The following is a 14,630-nucleotide window of genomic DNA, read 5'->3' as shown; positions in this document are numbered from 1 at the left end:
ATAATAAAACATCCCTTTAACCTCCTAATTCTTCTGCCTGAAGGAGGGACAAAACTTCTCCAAAATAAGAGAGAGAATTGTGTCATCTCAAGGCTTTGGTGCATAATTCATTTCCTATTAGGATAATACCACATTATAAAAATGTTGAAACTGTTCAAATAGTGATTTGAATCACTTCAAATAGTGATTCTACTTTTGAGAATCTATTCTAAGAAGATAATCCTAATTATAGAAAAAGCTTTAGAGGGATGAACAGGTGGAGTACAGAGGATCCTTAGGGCAGTGAAACTACTCTGTACGATACTGTCATGGTGGATACGTGTCATTACATTTGTCCAAACCGATAGAATGTCCAACACCAAGAGTGAGCCCTCATGTAAACTGTGGACTTTGAGTGATAATGAGGTGTCAGTGTAGGTTCATCATTTGGAACAAATGTACCATCTGGAGGGGGACGTTGATAGTGGGGAGACTGCATGTGGGGCTGGGGGTATATGGGAAATCTCTGTACCCTCTGTTCAGTTTCGCTGTGAACCTAAAACTGCTCTATACACGAAAGTATATTAAAAAAAAAAAAACACTTTAGTGTATAAAGATTTTCACCACAGTGTTACTTACTGAAGTGAAAAATTTTAAAACAAGCCATTTATCCAGCCAAATAGGATGGTTAGTCCATCCATGGATGGAATGCAAATGTTCCACTGGATGGGCTGCAACTATTAAAAGATGCTTAGGAAAAGCTCATAATGTGGAAAAATCCTTATGAGATGTTAAAAGATGAGACAAAAATTTATACACAATATTATTATGGTAGTTGAGAACAAATATGAAGTAAAATCTCTGAATAGAGGAAATATCAAAAGGAAATCAGTAACATACTAAAGTGCTTGCCTTCGGTGGTTCTTTTTTCTTTCCTGTTTCTTTTATTTTTTAAAGTTTTCTATACTGCATACGCATTACTTTAATGGTGGACATAGTTCAATCATCATTATTTTTTAAATTTTTAAAATATACTCTGGGGAAAATTTTAAAAATATATTGATATTGTAAGAAAATAATATTGACTTACTTAAAGAACAAATAAAGCCACAGTTTTCTGAAGCACTGCAAACAAGCAAGCAACCCCAGTTGTTTACTGCTTATGTCAGGATAGCTGATTTCTGTTTCAGATTTTGAGTCGGTGGCTCAAAGGACAGTAAATCACTCATAGTCCATTATAAAAAAAACAGCACAGAAGAAAATATTAAAATATTTGTGTTTTCTTAATCATAAAACTAAGAGAAGTTAAGCTTTAATAAGAATTATTTCAGGGACTTCCCTGGTGGTCTAGCGGTTAAGACTCCGTGCTCCCAATGCAGGGGGCTTGGGTTAGATCCCTGGTCAGGGAACTAGATCCCGCATGGCGCAACTAAGATCCTGCGTGCCGCAGCTAGGACCAGCTCAGCCAAAATAAATAAATCAATAAATATTCTTTAAAAAAGAGTTATTTCAGGGACAAACTGATGCTCGTGCTCCCCTCGTGTCTGTCAGATGGTCCCTTGTCAGACACCTGCAGGAAGAGGGTTTCTCACTCTTCCCTTAGCTTGCAGGATGTGGCAGCATGGTACAGTCTGTGATGCCTTGTCGGGTATATTTATAAATATTATTATCTAGCAGAAGCAAATAACAAGAAAATGGCAGAGTTGACCTTTCTCCTGATTGGAACATTAGGTCAGTATACAATAAAATAACCAAACATCAATAATCTAATGAGCTTTGGCAAAAAGTTGGCCAAAAAAATTGAAAATTATGAAGATCAACATTTGAAATATGGATTTAGTTTCACCACCATAATGATGTGTCTTGACCTAAGTACTGTGCCAGCACTGAGATACTGTCTAATGGTAGTAGAGTGTACATTTGACGCTAAATACATATGCAAATGTTTGGAATAGGAATCTATGTTCAAAGAATTTTTTTTATGCATGGGGTGCATCACTCAAAATGATTTGGAGGTCATTGGCTTAGAATGCAACCCTAGTAATAAACTGGGAAATAATAGAAGTTTGCTGACTTGAAGCTTAACTTTTATTTTTTAAAAAATTTATTTACTTATTTTAAATTAAATTTATTTATTTATTTATATTTTATTTTTGGCCGCGCTGGGTCTTCGTTGCTGTGTGCGGGCTTTCTCTAGTTGCAGCAAGCGGGAACTACTCTTCATTGTGGTGCGCAGGTTTCTCACTGCGGTGGCTTCTCTTGTTGCGGAGCACGGGCTCTAGGCGTGCGGGCTCAGTAGTTATGGCTCGTGGGCTCTAGAGTGCAGGCTCAGTAGTTGCGGCGCACGGGCTTAGTTGCTCGTGGCACGTGGGATCTTCCCGGACCAGGGCTCAAACCCATGTCCCCTGCATTGGCAGGCGGATTCTTAACCACTGCGCCATGAGGGAAGTCCCTGGAAGCTTAACTTTTAAACTGTGTTTTTCATGTATGATATATTTATCTTTTCTGCAGTAAGTAATCGTTTCTTTATTTTTATGACATAAATGTTTTCCATTGTGCATCGTGTATTGTGTTATCAGGTTTGCTGATTTCCAAGAAAAGCAGGCATCTCCTTTTTGAGAATTACTGTAGCTGAGCTGGATTCTCTGGGGAGAAAAACTTTTGTTGTTACAGATGGGCAAACTCATAGAAAGTTTCAGGGGTCTCAACCAAGGTAGCACAGATGAAAACACGGCCTGAAAATCCTGTGTAATGGTTGTTCACTTCACAACTCATTCATTCCAAATGTAAAATCAGAATGGACAAAGTATGATTATCATACTGCATCGACGTAACCCCTTTCACGTTTCAGTACCTACTGACTTTGCCAAAGAAGTTACGAGAAGTATGTGTGATGTTTAAACTTTCCTGTGGATGCTCAAATGTGCTTCACGGCACCTGTTTGGTTTTCCCTTTTGTTTCCTTTCCAGTTGGTGGAGAACAGATAAGTGCCATCGGACGGGGCATCTGCGTGTTGCTGGGTATTTCCCTGGAAGATACGCAGAAGGAACTGGAGCACATGTAAGAGGCGGATTTCCACGTCACTGCCTTTCTAGTGGGACATGTGCTGGTCATCTAGCTGGCTGGCTAGCTATTTAAAGAAATTATATATGTATATATATATGGAACTTCCATCGTAGTTTGCCCCTCTAAAGTGAGACTCTGTCAGTTTTACCCATGTCCCTTTTGATGCAATGTGGTTATCTCTGTGTCACAGATGGGGAGAGCGAGGAAGAGCCGTCACCCAGTAAGTCAGCAACAGGGCAGGAGCACAGCGTAGCCTCTGTCCCTATTTGCTGCTGCAGCCTTGAACCATTCTCTTAGTGTGAAAACCAAGCCTCTTTTCATAGGAATGTTTTATGTTTTCAGTTTGAGCAGTATGATCTGGGCACTGTTTACACATGTTAAGAATGCCCAGTTGTTCACCGTTCACATTAGGATCTGGAGCTCAGAGAGGTTACATTACCTGCCGAAGGTCATACGCACACGTCCTTAGCAAAAAGCCTGACTCCAGATTAGAACCTAGGCCACCTGGCCTGGGAGCCAGTGCACTTTTTACTAAGGTGGGAGGTTTGTCATTGCTGTTGGCCCTTAGTACAGGCAGCCTCCCCCTCCTCATGTTCACTCTCCCCCCGCACCACTTCGCACATGTACTTCAGGTGCTTGGATCCATTTTCTCTGCCCCTGGTGCCCAGAGCCTACATGTGACAGTTGCCCAGTTGTCCCTTTTGTATTAGGTTGAAAACCAGACTTGGAACCAAGCTCCCGCTAAAGTGTTGATGACTAGTTCAATAACACTCACGGATGTTGGTATTTTAATAGCTGTCCCCTGGATACGCAAAGAGGCAGCTAAGTGGTGTAGTGGTTAAAAGCCGGGGGACTGGTCTGAATCTCTCCGTGGCTCTGGCAAAATGGAGAGCTCGTACTTAACTTGGTTAAGAGCAATGACTCAACATAAGGCGAACCCCGCTGTGGAGATGGGGTGATGAATAGCGCCCACCGCAGAGGGTGCCCATGTAAGGTGTCGGCGAATGAGTATTTGTTCAGGCTTTGAACATGTCTTCAACATCACCCAAAAAGGTGGCTTCAAATGGTGGAATTGCAGCTTTCACGGAGGTAGTTCTTTGTCATTCGTCTCAAGTCTGACCTTGTAAATGCTACCTGGTCCTCCTCCTTGCCAGGGTGGCCGTCCTTTGTCATCCACGGATATAGGGAAAGCCCCGCTGGGGCATAAGGAGCATGTGACATAGTTGTCAAGGTGTCTTTCCCCCGATCTTTTTGCATATCTGCAACGACCATGAGTTTTCTTCAGGGTATCTGCTGAATTGTTCATTTTGAGAAGTTCCAAGAAAGGGTATAAAAACGGGGCATCATTTATTCCAGTGTAAAGATGGAATTCTGTAAAACATCAGAATTGAGCCCATGTTTTGACACCTCCGGTTCCCACCGGAAGCTGCTATGAATTGGAGGGGCTGACAAAAAAAAAAAAGGAAATCATCAATCAATGCTAAGAGGTAGGACTATTATTACCCCTATTACAGATGCGGAAACTGAGGCACAGAGTAGAAAGTAACTTGCCTAAGGTCACCCCTCCTGTAAGCGATGGAGCCAGCACAATGTCCCTAGTCAGCAGGGTGCTGGTGACATTTGGGGGTGTGGGTGTGTCTGGAGGGCTTGTGATTCTCCAGGTAGCTCTCACCCCTGTTTTCCCCCAGGGTCCGGAAGATCTTAAACCTGCGTGTGTTTGAGGATGAAAGTGGGAAACACTGGTCGAAGAGCGTGATGGACAAACAGTACGAGGTGCTGTGCATCAGCCAGTTCACCCTGCAGTGCGTCCTCAAGGGGAACAAGCCCGACTTCCACCTGGCGATGCCCTCAGAGCAGGCCGAGGGCTTCTACAACGGCTTCCTGGAGCAGCTGCGCAAGGCATACCGGCCGGAGCTTGTCAAAGGTAGGCGGGAGCCCAGCGCCCAGGAGGGCGTCCCCTGGACACTTCCTGGCAGGGGAGAGGCAATCTGCAGATGCAACATTTCCTTTTCCAGAAAGTTCACTGTTTACGCTTATTGCTTTCTTAAAACAGCATAAGGGCCGCTGCCGCCACCGCCGTTGTGCGTGTCCTCTGAATGCCCCAGTACCGTTTACCCTTCTTCATTCTTCTGTCCACATTTGGAATGTTTAGCAACCCAGGAGTGCACTTGATATAGTGGTGCTTCATTTCGGTTGCTTATCCTGCCCAACAGAGAAATACAGCTGCCAGCCGCAAATGGGAGCCATGTGTCATTTTAAATTTCTAGGAGCCATATTAAAAAAAAAGAAAAAGAAACAAGTGAAATTAATGTTAAAACTGTATTTCATTTAGCCCAATATATCCACAATATTCTGATTTCACCCGGTAGTCAGTGTACAGAGTTATTAATGAGATAACTCACATCCTTCTTCTTACTGAAGTCTTTCAGGCTCCCAGTGCATCTCGATTCAGACCAGCCACATGTCCAGCGCCTGGTGGCCGTGTGTGGCTCTCGGCTGTCATTTGGACAGTGTAGGCTTAACGGCTTGTCGTGGGGACTGCCAGCCTAGCCTGACTGATCAAGATTAAGCCTAGAAAACGCCTGAGAAGAGTGGGCCTGGTTTGTGGGAGGATTATGAATCGGAACTTATGAATCTTCTTAAGAGGGTGTGTTCCTAGGCTGTTTTCATGTTCCTCGTGTGCTTTTCCTTCAGAGTTACTGGGAAGCGTATTTAGCCTCCTTTGGTGACGCACCTCAGGGTGAGAACTTTCTCAGCAGGATGTCTGCTTCCGTGTCTGACTGCAGCTGCTCCTGCTGCTGTCGGACTCTCGTAGATGTTGAGTAGTTGTTAAGAGTTGACTCTGTAGCGTTTCCTATACTTTAACTTTCTCTCAGTGGGTTAGACAAACCCAGGTCCCTCTGTTATTGGGCCTGTTTTCAACCGTAAGTAATAAAAGTCACGACATGACTTTGGAGCTCTGTAGCAGGGCCCCACATCTCTGAGGGCCGTCAGCTTCTCAGATGGCTCGTGTTCTGAGGAGTGATGTTCCAGGCCCTCACTGGTATTTCCTTTAGTTTTAATTCTCCTCTTACTTGTGTCAGGTGATCATTTGCCAAAAGGACAAATGGATTCTATGTGATCAGGACCCTCCCGCCTTAAATCAAATCCTGCTCTTTCCTTGGGTCCTGGTAGAGCAGAATATATTCGCTTCTTCTGGGAGCATCCAAGTTTAGAACTCCATTGGCACGTCTGATCGTGGATGTCCACTGGGGTCCTCTGTCCGTCGTGGCTTTGCTGCAAACAAGCTTCTTCCCAGAATTAGCAATTAAGTCAAGTGCTTTGAATAATAATTTTTCTTGGCTGAGCCAAGGATTAATGCTGCCAGCATTGTCTTCTCTGCTTGATGTTTATAGAATCATCCCATTTCTGAGTAATCTCAGACGTATTTGGGGATGCACTGAAGTCCTTTGAAGGATGAGCAGAAGGAATATCATGAAAGGACTTCCCTGGTGGCGCAGTGGTTAAGAACCCGCCTGCCAGTGCAGGGGACACGGGTTCGAGCCCTGGTCCGGGAAGATCCCACATGCCGCAGAGCAACTAAGCCCATGTGCCACAACTACTGAGCCTGTGCTCTAGAGCCCACGTGTCACAACTACTGAAGCCCGCGCACCTAGAGCCCATGCTCTGCAACAAGAGAAGCCACCGCAATGAGAAGCCCGTGCACCGCAACGAAGAGTAGCCCCCACTCGCTGCAACTAGAGAAAGCCCGCGCGCAGCAACGAAGACCCAACGCAGCCAAAAATAAATAAATTTATATATAAAAAAAAGGAATATCATGAAAGCACAGGTGAGGGCCCTTTCCATGGGAGAACAGTGATGGTCGTGAAGGAATGCTTGAGTGAAAACAAAACCACTCTCATCTAAAGCCTTAAAGAGGAGCGTTTTATTATTCAGTGCTTTGTGTTCCTAAAAACACCTTTTACGTTTTGAAAAAATCTGTATTTCATCCAGGTAATTATATGAAGTGCCTGAAGCAATGTACTGTAAACAGTATAATTTTATAATGGATCAGAATTTAAGCTCATGGGATATGATACCTCTGATCATTTTGATGAAAAATCAACATGAATTATGCCACGGGTTTTAATCAGAATTTATTTTCTGCTCCTTTGGGCTTTCAGAGGCACTACAGTGATTTCCCGGGGCCTCACTCACTCTTCGCCTTTTATCTCCTTTATGGTCTTTAGTGGAACGAAGTGCAGGGAGCGTGTTTTACATGCTTGCTGTCTTTTGGTAAATTTTGAGATTCTGGCTTCCAGCTCCAGTATGGAAAGTCCTCTGTGACCTGGAGGGAAGATGGAACACAAACTGCTAAATACGTTTTCTTTCTTTTAGGATTTTCAGGACCTCTTTAGTGACTTTAAGACTTAAAGGAGTTTAATTCGAAAACTAAAACATTTAACCCTAACCCTAAAAAATTTAAAAAAATTTCCAGTTTTATTGAGGTATAATTGACCTATAACACTCCATTAGTTTTAGTTGTACAACATGGTGATATACCCATATATTGTGAAATGATCACCACAATAAGTTAACAGCCATCAACTCACATGGGTTGACAGTTAAGGTAAGGATGCTGTACCTCACATCCCCAGAACTGAGGTATCTTCTAACTGGAAGTTTGTACCTTTTGACCACCTGCACCCTCCAACTTTGGCAACCACCAGTCTCTTCTCTGTATGGGTTTGTTTTTTTTAGGTTTCGTAATATAAGTAAGATCAGACAGTGTTTGTCTTTCTTTGTCTAACTTTTTTCACTCAGTGTAAAGCCCTCACGGTCCATCCATGTCGTCACGAATGGCAGGATCTCCTCCTTTTTTGTGGCTGACTGGTATCCCACTGTGTGGCTAGACCACATCTTCTTTATCCCTTCATCACCAGTGGACGTTTAGGTTGCTTCCATGTCTTGGCTGTTAGTTTAATTAGACATTTATTTTCACTCCCTTCCTCTTTAATGACTGAAACTTTATTTCAAATGCATATTTAATCTGCTTCTCTTACGTGTTGTTAAGGGCTGGATGGAGGGTGGGTCATTGCCCTTTTACTCCTCTCTCTTGCTTCTGCGCCTCCACGGGTACCCATTGCCTCTGGCGTTTTCGCCAGCTGCAGCTCCTCTGCACTGCCCAGCCGTGGCTCATGTGCTGGATGGCGAGTCTGCTGATCTTGGCTCCCGGCCTGCTTGGTGCTGTGACCCCAAGCGCTTTCCCTGGGTTCCGTGTGGAATGGGAACCCTGGAGGGCAAGCTGTTTATGGTGTGGTCCTCACATGTTTTTATTATAATTGTTACTATTATTAGTATTAGTGTAAAGCATGCCAGAATACATCTGTCTGGGGCTTAGTATGTGCCAGGCGCCGTGCGAGAGTAAACCCTCTTCATGCTTACGTCACTGAACCCTCACAATGACCCTAGCAGGTGGGCACTGGGATCACCCCCATTCTGCACATGAGAAGACTGAGGTGCGGCAGAGTAACCGAGGAAGGTCACTCAGCGTCTAAGTGGCAAAGCCGGGAATGGAACCAGCCGGCGTCTCTAGAGCCCGAGCTTCATTCTATAACTCACTCCCTCTTGATTTGTTTTCCTTTTCATTATCCTTCTGAATTCATCACATCTATTGGGATGCCTTCTCTGCTGCTCAGACTCAAGTAGGTCCAGTAAGAGGGGAGCAGGAAGGCTTGAGGCCAGGTGGTCGTACATCTCGGAGCAGTGATGTTAATCCAGAATTTTAGTCCTGTTTCCGTTGGGGGAGATTTTACTGGTTCTTTCAAGTCATTTCTGTGCCTACTGTGTCCGTAAGTCACTGTTTGTCTGCCTGCCCCGTGCGGGGCTCTGGGTATATGGTGCTGTCCCTGCTGTGAAGGAGCTTCCAGTCCGGTGGGGAGGGAGTGGGCACATGGCTGCTTCTGTTAGAGCAGAGAGAGCCTCTCATTCTGCAAAACCACCTCTGAAACTGCCAGAGCTCACGGCAAACCACCGATGACCTGTGGCTGGTCCAGAAGGGTGTGCACGCTTGTTTTCACTTTCATAAAATGCAGTCCAAAGAGCTGCTGCTGCCGGTGCTGGGGGCTTTCCCGTGCCCCCGCCGTCCCGCTGCCTTTGCCTGAGAACAGCTTTGACCCCGTGCAGCCTCTGCGCTGTGCATACACTCCCTTGTTTACCACTTGTATATGAGCGAGTTCTCTCTACGGAAACAAGTACGGGGCCAGAACCTTCTGTCATTCTGGTGTGATGCATGCTTTGAAGGACTGACCGACAGGGGTGGGTCCTAAGATAGTGGTGGCTGATGGTGTCTGTTCCCTGTTTACCTTCTTGACCCTTCACACTAATTCCCACCTGCAGGGTCGTTAACTCTTGATGCGTGTACTGGGCTTCTAACTAGCACCCTGGCTACTCGCAGTGGAAACACCCCCGCTTGTTTCTCTTCCCCAAAGTCTAGGGCCTCTTCCCCTTCTGTTGCCTTGACCTGGAGTACTGGACAGACGAACCTCAGAGCAGAGGTCAGGTTTACCAGGACTCTCCTGGTTTTAGCGCTGAAAACCCTGCATTCCCAGAAACCCTTTGGTCCAGGGCCAACTGGGGCAGCTGGTCACCCTAGAAGCCGCCATGCAGCAGGGAGGTGCCCGGAGCTACCTGAGCCAGGTGGGGTCCTCAGTGCAGGGTGCACAGGTGCAGTCCTGTGAGCATGGGAGGTGAGGTGGGGCTGAGGGTGACCGTCCTCCCCGTACCCACCTCATCTTATCCCGCAGGGCCTCCCCACATCGCTTGGCTTCTCAGGGTAGCTGGATTTCTACCATGGTGCCAGGAGTGGGTGCTCCAAGGGACAGGAAGTGGAAGCGCCAGCCTGTGAACCAGGCCTGGCAAGTGGCCCCACGTCACTCCCCAGATGCTGTTGGTCAGAGCAGTTTCTCAGCCCACCCAGCTTCAAGGGGAGGGGTGGAGACCCACCTTGCAGTGGAAGGAGTGTCAGAGTTTGTGGCCATCTTTACTCCCCCCCAGCTCGTAACTGGTACTCTCAAAGGGTTTTCTCTGGGCCCTCTTCAAATAATTGCTGTAGGGGGAAAACCCTACCACGCAAATCCATCAGTTCTCCCCTCTCCTGCAGAACGAGCCCGAGGTTAAGGGTGCTTTATTGGACCCCCAGCCCAAGTGGGTCCTCTGCAGCCAGGAATCTCCATCCTTCACATGAACACTGAAAGCACCGTTCCGTGGGGGTCATTCACCACTCTCATAGTTGGGATTTGAGCATGCATTGCTTTTATAGTTAGGAAGAAAACAAATGTTATACCAGAATGGAATAGTTGAAAAGAGGGATCGCCACTCTCAAGCGTCTTGTTCCAACTCCGAGCCGTTTGTGATGGACCCAGGAAAGCATTCACCCGTCGGCTTTGTTCAGCAAATCAGAAGCTTCCACGGTATTAAAAAGAGCTACCTGCGTATTCCCTGCGGGGCTGATCTGTCGTGGGCGGCAGAGCGCTAGAGAAATGTGGAAGGACGTGTCAGGAGTGCAGCAGCCATCTGCCTGCCTCCCCTCTCTTCCCTCTGGGGGACCCCATCATACCCCAGCCCCTACAGGTTCATCTCGCAGAGAAGGTGCCAGAAGGAGGAAGACCACGTCTAGTCTTTGCTTCATGGTTAGTGTTTAATTTTTCACGGGTTTGCTTAATTTTCTTCTCTTTTTACTACTTAAAACATTTTAGCAGCATGAGTGGGCTTTCAGTGGAAGCCTAGTTTATGTATTTTGGTGATGGCTGTGATGCCAGAGGCATTATTGTTCATGTAAATTTAGGAAATCACAATGTGGGATCACATTTTCGCTGTGATCTGAATATGCAGACCCTGAATCAATAAGGTTTTAAACTCTTCCTATTTCCCCTGCTGAAAGATTCAGACTTTTCTTTTCATCCTGAGTTATTTCAAGTCTTTGGACGGTGACAACAGTGAAAGGAGTTTCTTTCCACCTATACCTGTATCTTCTTTTTAAAAATTGCCTTTATTTCTTCCGATTGAATTGCCATAATAGATTCTGCTGAGCAAGAAGAAAGAGCTGGTCTCGCAATTCACGGCCAGAAGTATGGAGGAAGCTCAGGAAAAGAGATAAAGGGGACGAAAGAGAATAAGAACAGGAGGTAGAAGGAGTCTGAGAGGAAGAGGATGGATGGGGCAGCACAGCTGCCAGGATGAGCCTGCCCTCATCTCCCTGGACCCAGAGGTATTCCTCGCACAAAACAACAGACACCGTGTATGTGAGGTGCTGTGCCGTGTCCTCAGGGTCCTGAACCACTGCCTTGGCACTGACCCTGGTTTTAGGTGGCACAGACACTTAGGCGGGAAAGGAGAGCTGGTAAAATCAGGTGGTCGTTAACTTTGGAATAATCAACTAAGCAAATCAAGGAAATCATGAAGAGCTAGGATTTAAAAACAAAAAAGGGTAGAACTGGCCATTTGGGCAGAGGGAAGGTAAATTATGGTAGCTACAGAAATGACATAGTGTAAGTGTAAAGCAAAAAGAGAAATGAGGAAGTTGATCCTCAAAATACTGAAGAGAATAAAAGAAAAGGAAGGAAGAACAGAAAATATGTATGGATTTGGCCAGAATCAGTCACAGGTCTCTATGAAACTCCTGCGTGACAGCTTTGGCCCAGGCCGCAGTCTGCCAGGTGGGCTCTGTCGGCACTGCATCTTTTTGCGTGTGTGAGGCTGCAGTATCCCCAAAGCTTTGATCTTCTAGAGTTTTTACCACCTTATAGACGAAAGTGGCATCTCATTGTAGTTCTAATGTGCAGTGTGTGTTTGAACATTTTTCAGATGTTTGAGTGACTTGTATTAAATTTCTGTGAACTGTTCAGGTTCTTTATTTCTGTGAGCTTTTTACATAAGCTATGACTTGCAGATATTTTTTCATTTATTTTGTCATTTGTCCTTTGATCTTGCTTAGGGGATTTTTTGCTAGACAGTCATTTTTCATCCTTAATTAGTTGATTATCATTTTTTGGAACTGTTTGTTGGATTTTTACTGTGCTTTTATATCAGGTAAGGTGTGTCTGGCCCACAGTGCTCTTTGGAGTTTTCCTAGCTATTCTTTGTTTTGGCCGCACCACGTGGCTTGCAGGATCTTAGTTCCCTGACCGGAGATCGAACCAGGGCCCCTGGCAGTGAGAGCATCATGTCCTAACCACTGGACCACCAGGGAATTCCCCTAGCTATTCTTAATTGTTATTTTTCTATATGCATTTTAAAATAAGCTTGTCTAGTTCCAGAAAATAATCTGTTATTTTTATTTGATTTGCATTACATTTATAAATTCATAATTCCTTTGTTTCATGATAATAATTACTCTTAGCATATTTCCTTACCTCCCTTAACTGTTTTTTGGGACAAACTGCAGCCCTGGCAGGACGCCAGCCCTCAGCCTACCCTGGGCCCGTGCAGCTGAATGTGGCTGGAGACAAAGTCCACATCAACTGGCCTCACGGTCATGACCGTGACCTGCAAGTTGGCTCAGCAGTTGTGATACATCGGCCTGTTCATTCACTCGACTGTTCTCTCTCCTGAAAGCTCCATCCTCACCTTAGCTATTGACCTTACTTCCTATTTTCCTGAGAAAACGGAAGCACTCAGAAGAGAACTTCCAGAATTCCGTCTGCTCCACCTGCTAGCATCTGCACCAGGAACCGGCCTGCCTTCTTTCGAGGTGGCTGACCCCACGCTCTCACCTGTGCAGGGACTGAGCAGGGATGTTCTTCTGCCCCCCTCTTCTGTCTCCTGAGTCAGTTTTGCTCCCTCATCCCAGACCATCCCCACCGGCTTGCAGATGTGCTGTTGGTCCTCCCATCGTGGAGACAGCCTGTCAGCCCCACCTCCAGTTCCTGCCTGAGTTCTCTGCTCCACTTGACTGCGTGGTCTCTGGAGTCTGCCCCCATCCCACTCCAGTCCGCTTTTGCCCCTCTCACCGCTGTAACTGCTCTTGGCGAGGCGCCGTGCCCTCCACTCGGCCAGGTTAGTTCTCATCCTCAGCTCAGCAGCCCATCAGCAGGTTTAGTCCTGTTGCTTCCTCCCTCCTCTGTGGGACAGTAGTCCTTCACTGGGCGTTTAGGACTCTGCACTCTCCTGCTTTTCCTCCTGCTTCACCGATTGCCCCTTCTCAGTCCTTGGTTACTTCTTCCTACTTCCTCGGCCTTGTAACATTAGAGGGCTCTGGCCTTTGAACTTTTCTCATTTACACTGGGCCCTTGGGCGTCTTGTCCAATGGCTTTTAAAAGCCATCTAGGGAATTCCCTGGTGTTCCAGGACTCCACACTTCCATTGCAGGGGGCACAGGTTCAATCCCTGGTTAGGGAACTAAGATCTTTCAAGCTGCATGGTGTGGCCAAAAAAATAAAATAAAAATTAAATTCTTAAAAGCCATCCATGTGCTGGTGACTCCTGAATTTCTCTTCCAGCCTGGACCTCCCCAGCCTTTTTGTTGCTTTTTTTTTTGCCATGCTGCACGGCTTGAGGGGATCTTGGTTCCTAGGCTGGGGATTGGGCCTGAGCTCCTATATTGGGAGCACTGAGTCCAAACCGCTGGACTAACAGAGAACCTCAGACCCCAGAGAATCTTAATCAGTGTGAGCTCTCTCAGAGGTCCTCATCTCGGCACCAAGACCTGGCTCTGCCCAACTGTCTGCAAACACCAGTGCTGGGTGCCTCAGGCCAAACAACCAACAACACAGGAACACAGCCCCACCCATCAAAAAAAATGAGATGACAAAAAATATGTTACAGATGAAGGAGCAAGGTAAAAACCTACAAGATCAAATAAATGAAGAGGAAATAGGCAATCTACCTGAAAAAGAAATCAGAGTAAGGATCGTAAACAAGATCCAAAATCTCGGAAATAGAATGGGGCATGGATCGAGAAAATACAAGAAATGTTTAACAGGGACCTAGAAGAACTAAAGAACAAACAAATAGTGATGAACAACACAATAACTGACATGAAAAATACACTAGAAGGAATCAATAGCAGAATAACTAAGGCAGAAGGACGAATAAGTGAGCTGGAAGATAGAATGGTGGAAATAACTGCCAAGGAGCAGAATAAAGAAGAAGAATGAAAAGAAATGAAGACAGTCTTAGAGACCTCTGGGACAACATTAAACGCACCAACATTCGAATTATAGGGGTCCCAGAAGGAGAAAAGAAAGAGAAAGGGTCTGAGAAAATATTTGAAGAGATTATAGTCAGAAACCTCCCTAACATGGGACAGGAAATAGTCACCCAAGTCCAGGAAGCTCAGAGAGTCCCATATTGGATGAACCCAAGGAGAAACATGCCGAGACACATATTAATCAAACTAACAAAAATTAAATTCAAAGTAAAAATATTAAAAACAACAAAGGAGACAAGCCTCTTAGATAGCCTCATCCACCAGAGGGCAGACAGCAGAAGCAAGAACTACAGTCCTGCAGCCTGTGGAACAAAAACCACATTCACAGAAAGATAGACAAGATGAAAAGGCAGAGGGCTAGGTACCAGATGAAGGAAAAAGATAAAACCCCAGAAAA

General features: G+C 45.6%; 1 protein-coding gene across 1 annotated transcript in view; it reads left to right on the top strand.

Moving 5' to 3' along the window:
- Positions 1-14,630, top strand: part of DTD1 (D-aminoacyl-tRNA deacylase 1) — a 115,051-nt gene that overhangs the window by 2,376 nt on the left and 98,045 nt on the right. Inside the window, exons 2-3 of the mRNA XM_061208613.1 lie at positions 2,949-3,039; positions 4,734-4,969. Coding sequence (XP_061064596.1) covers positions 2,949-3,039; positions 4,734-4,969 — 327 coding nt within the window. The remainder of the gene's footprint in view (positions 1-2,948; positions 3,040-4,733; positions 4,970-14,630) is intronic.

The sequence above is a fragment of the Eubalaena glacialis genome, chromosome 13 (assembly GCF_028564815.1).
Source record: "Eubalaena glacialis isolate mEubGla1 chromosome 13, mEubGla1.1.hap2.+ XY, whole genome shotgun sequence".
Lineage (NCBI taxonomy): Eukaryota > Metazoa > Chordata > Mammalia > Artiodactyla > Balaenidae > Eubalaena > Eubalaena glacialis.
Note: the sequence above shows the minus strand (reverse complement) of the source record. Positions and strands in the feature narration are given on the sequence as shown.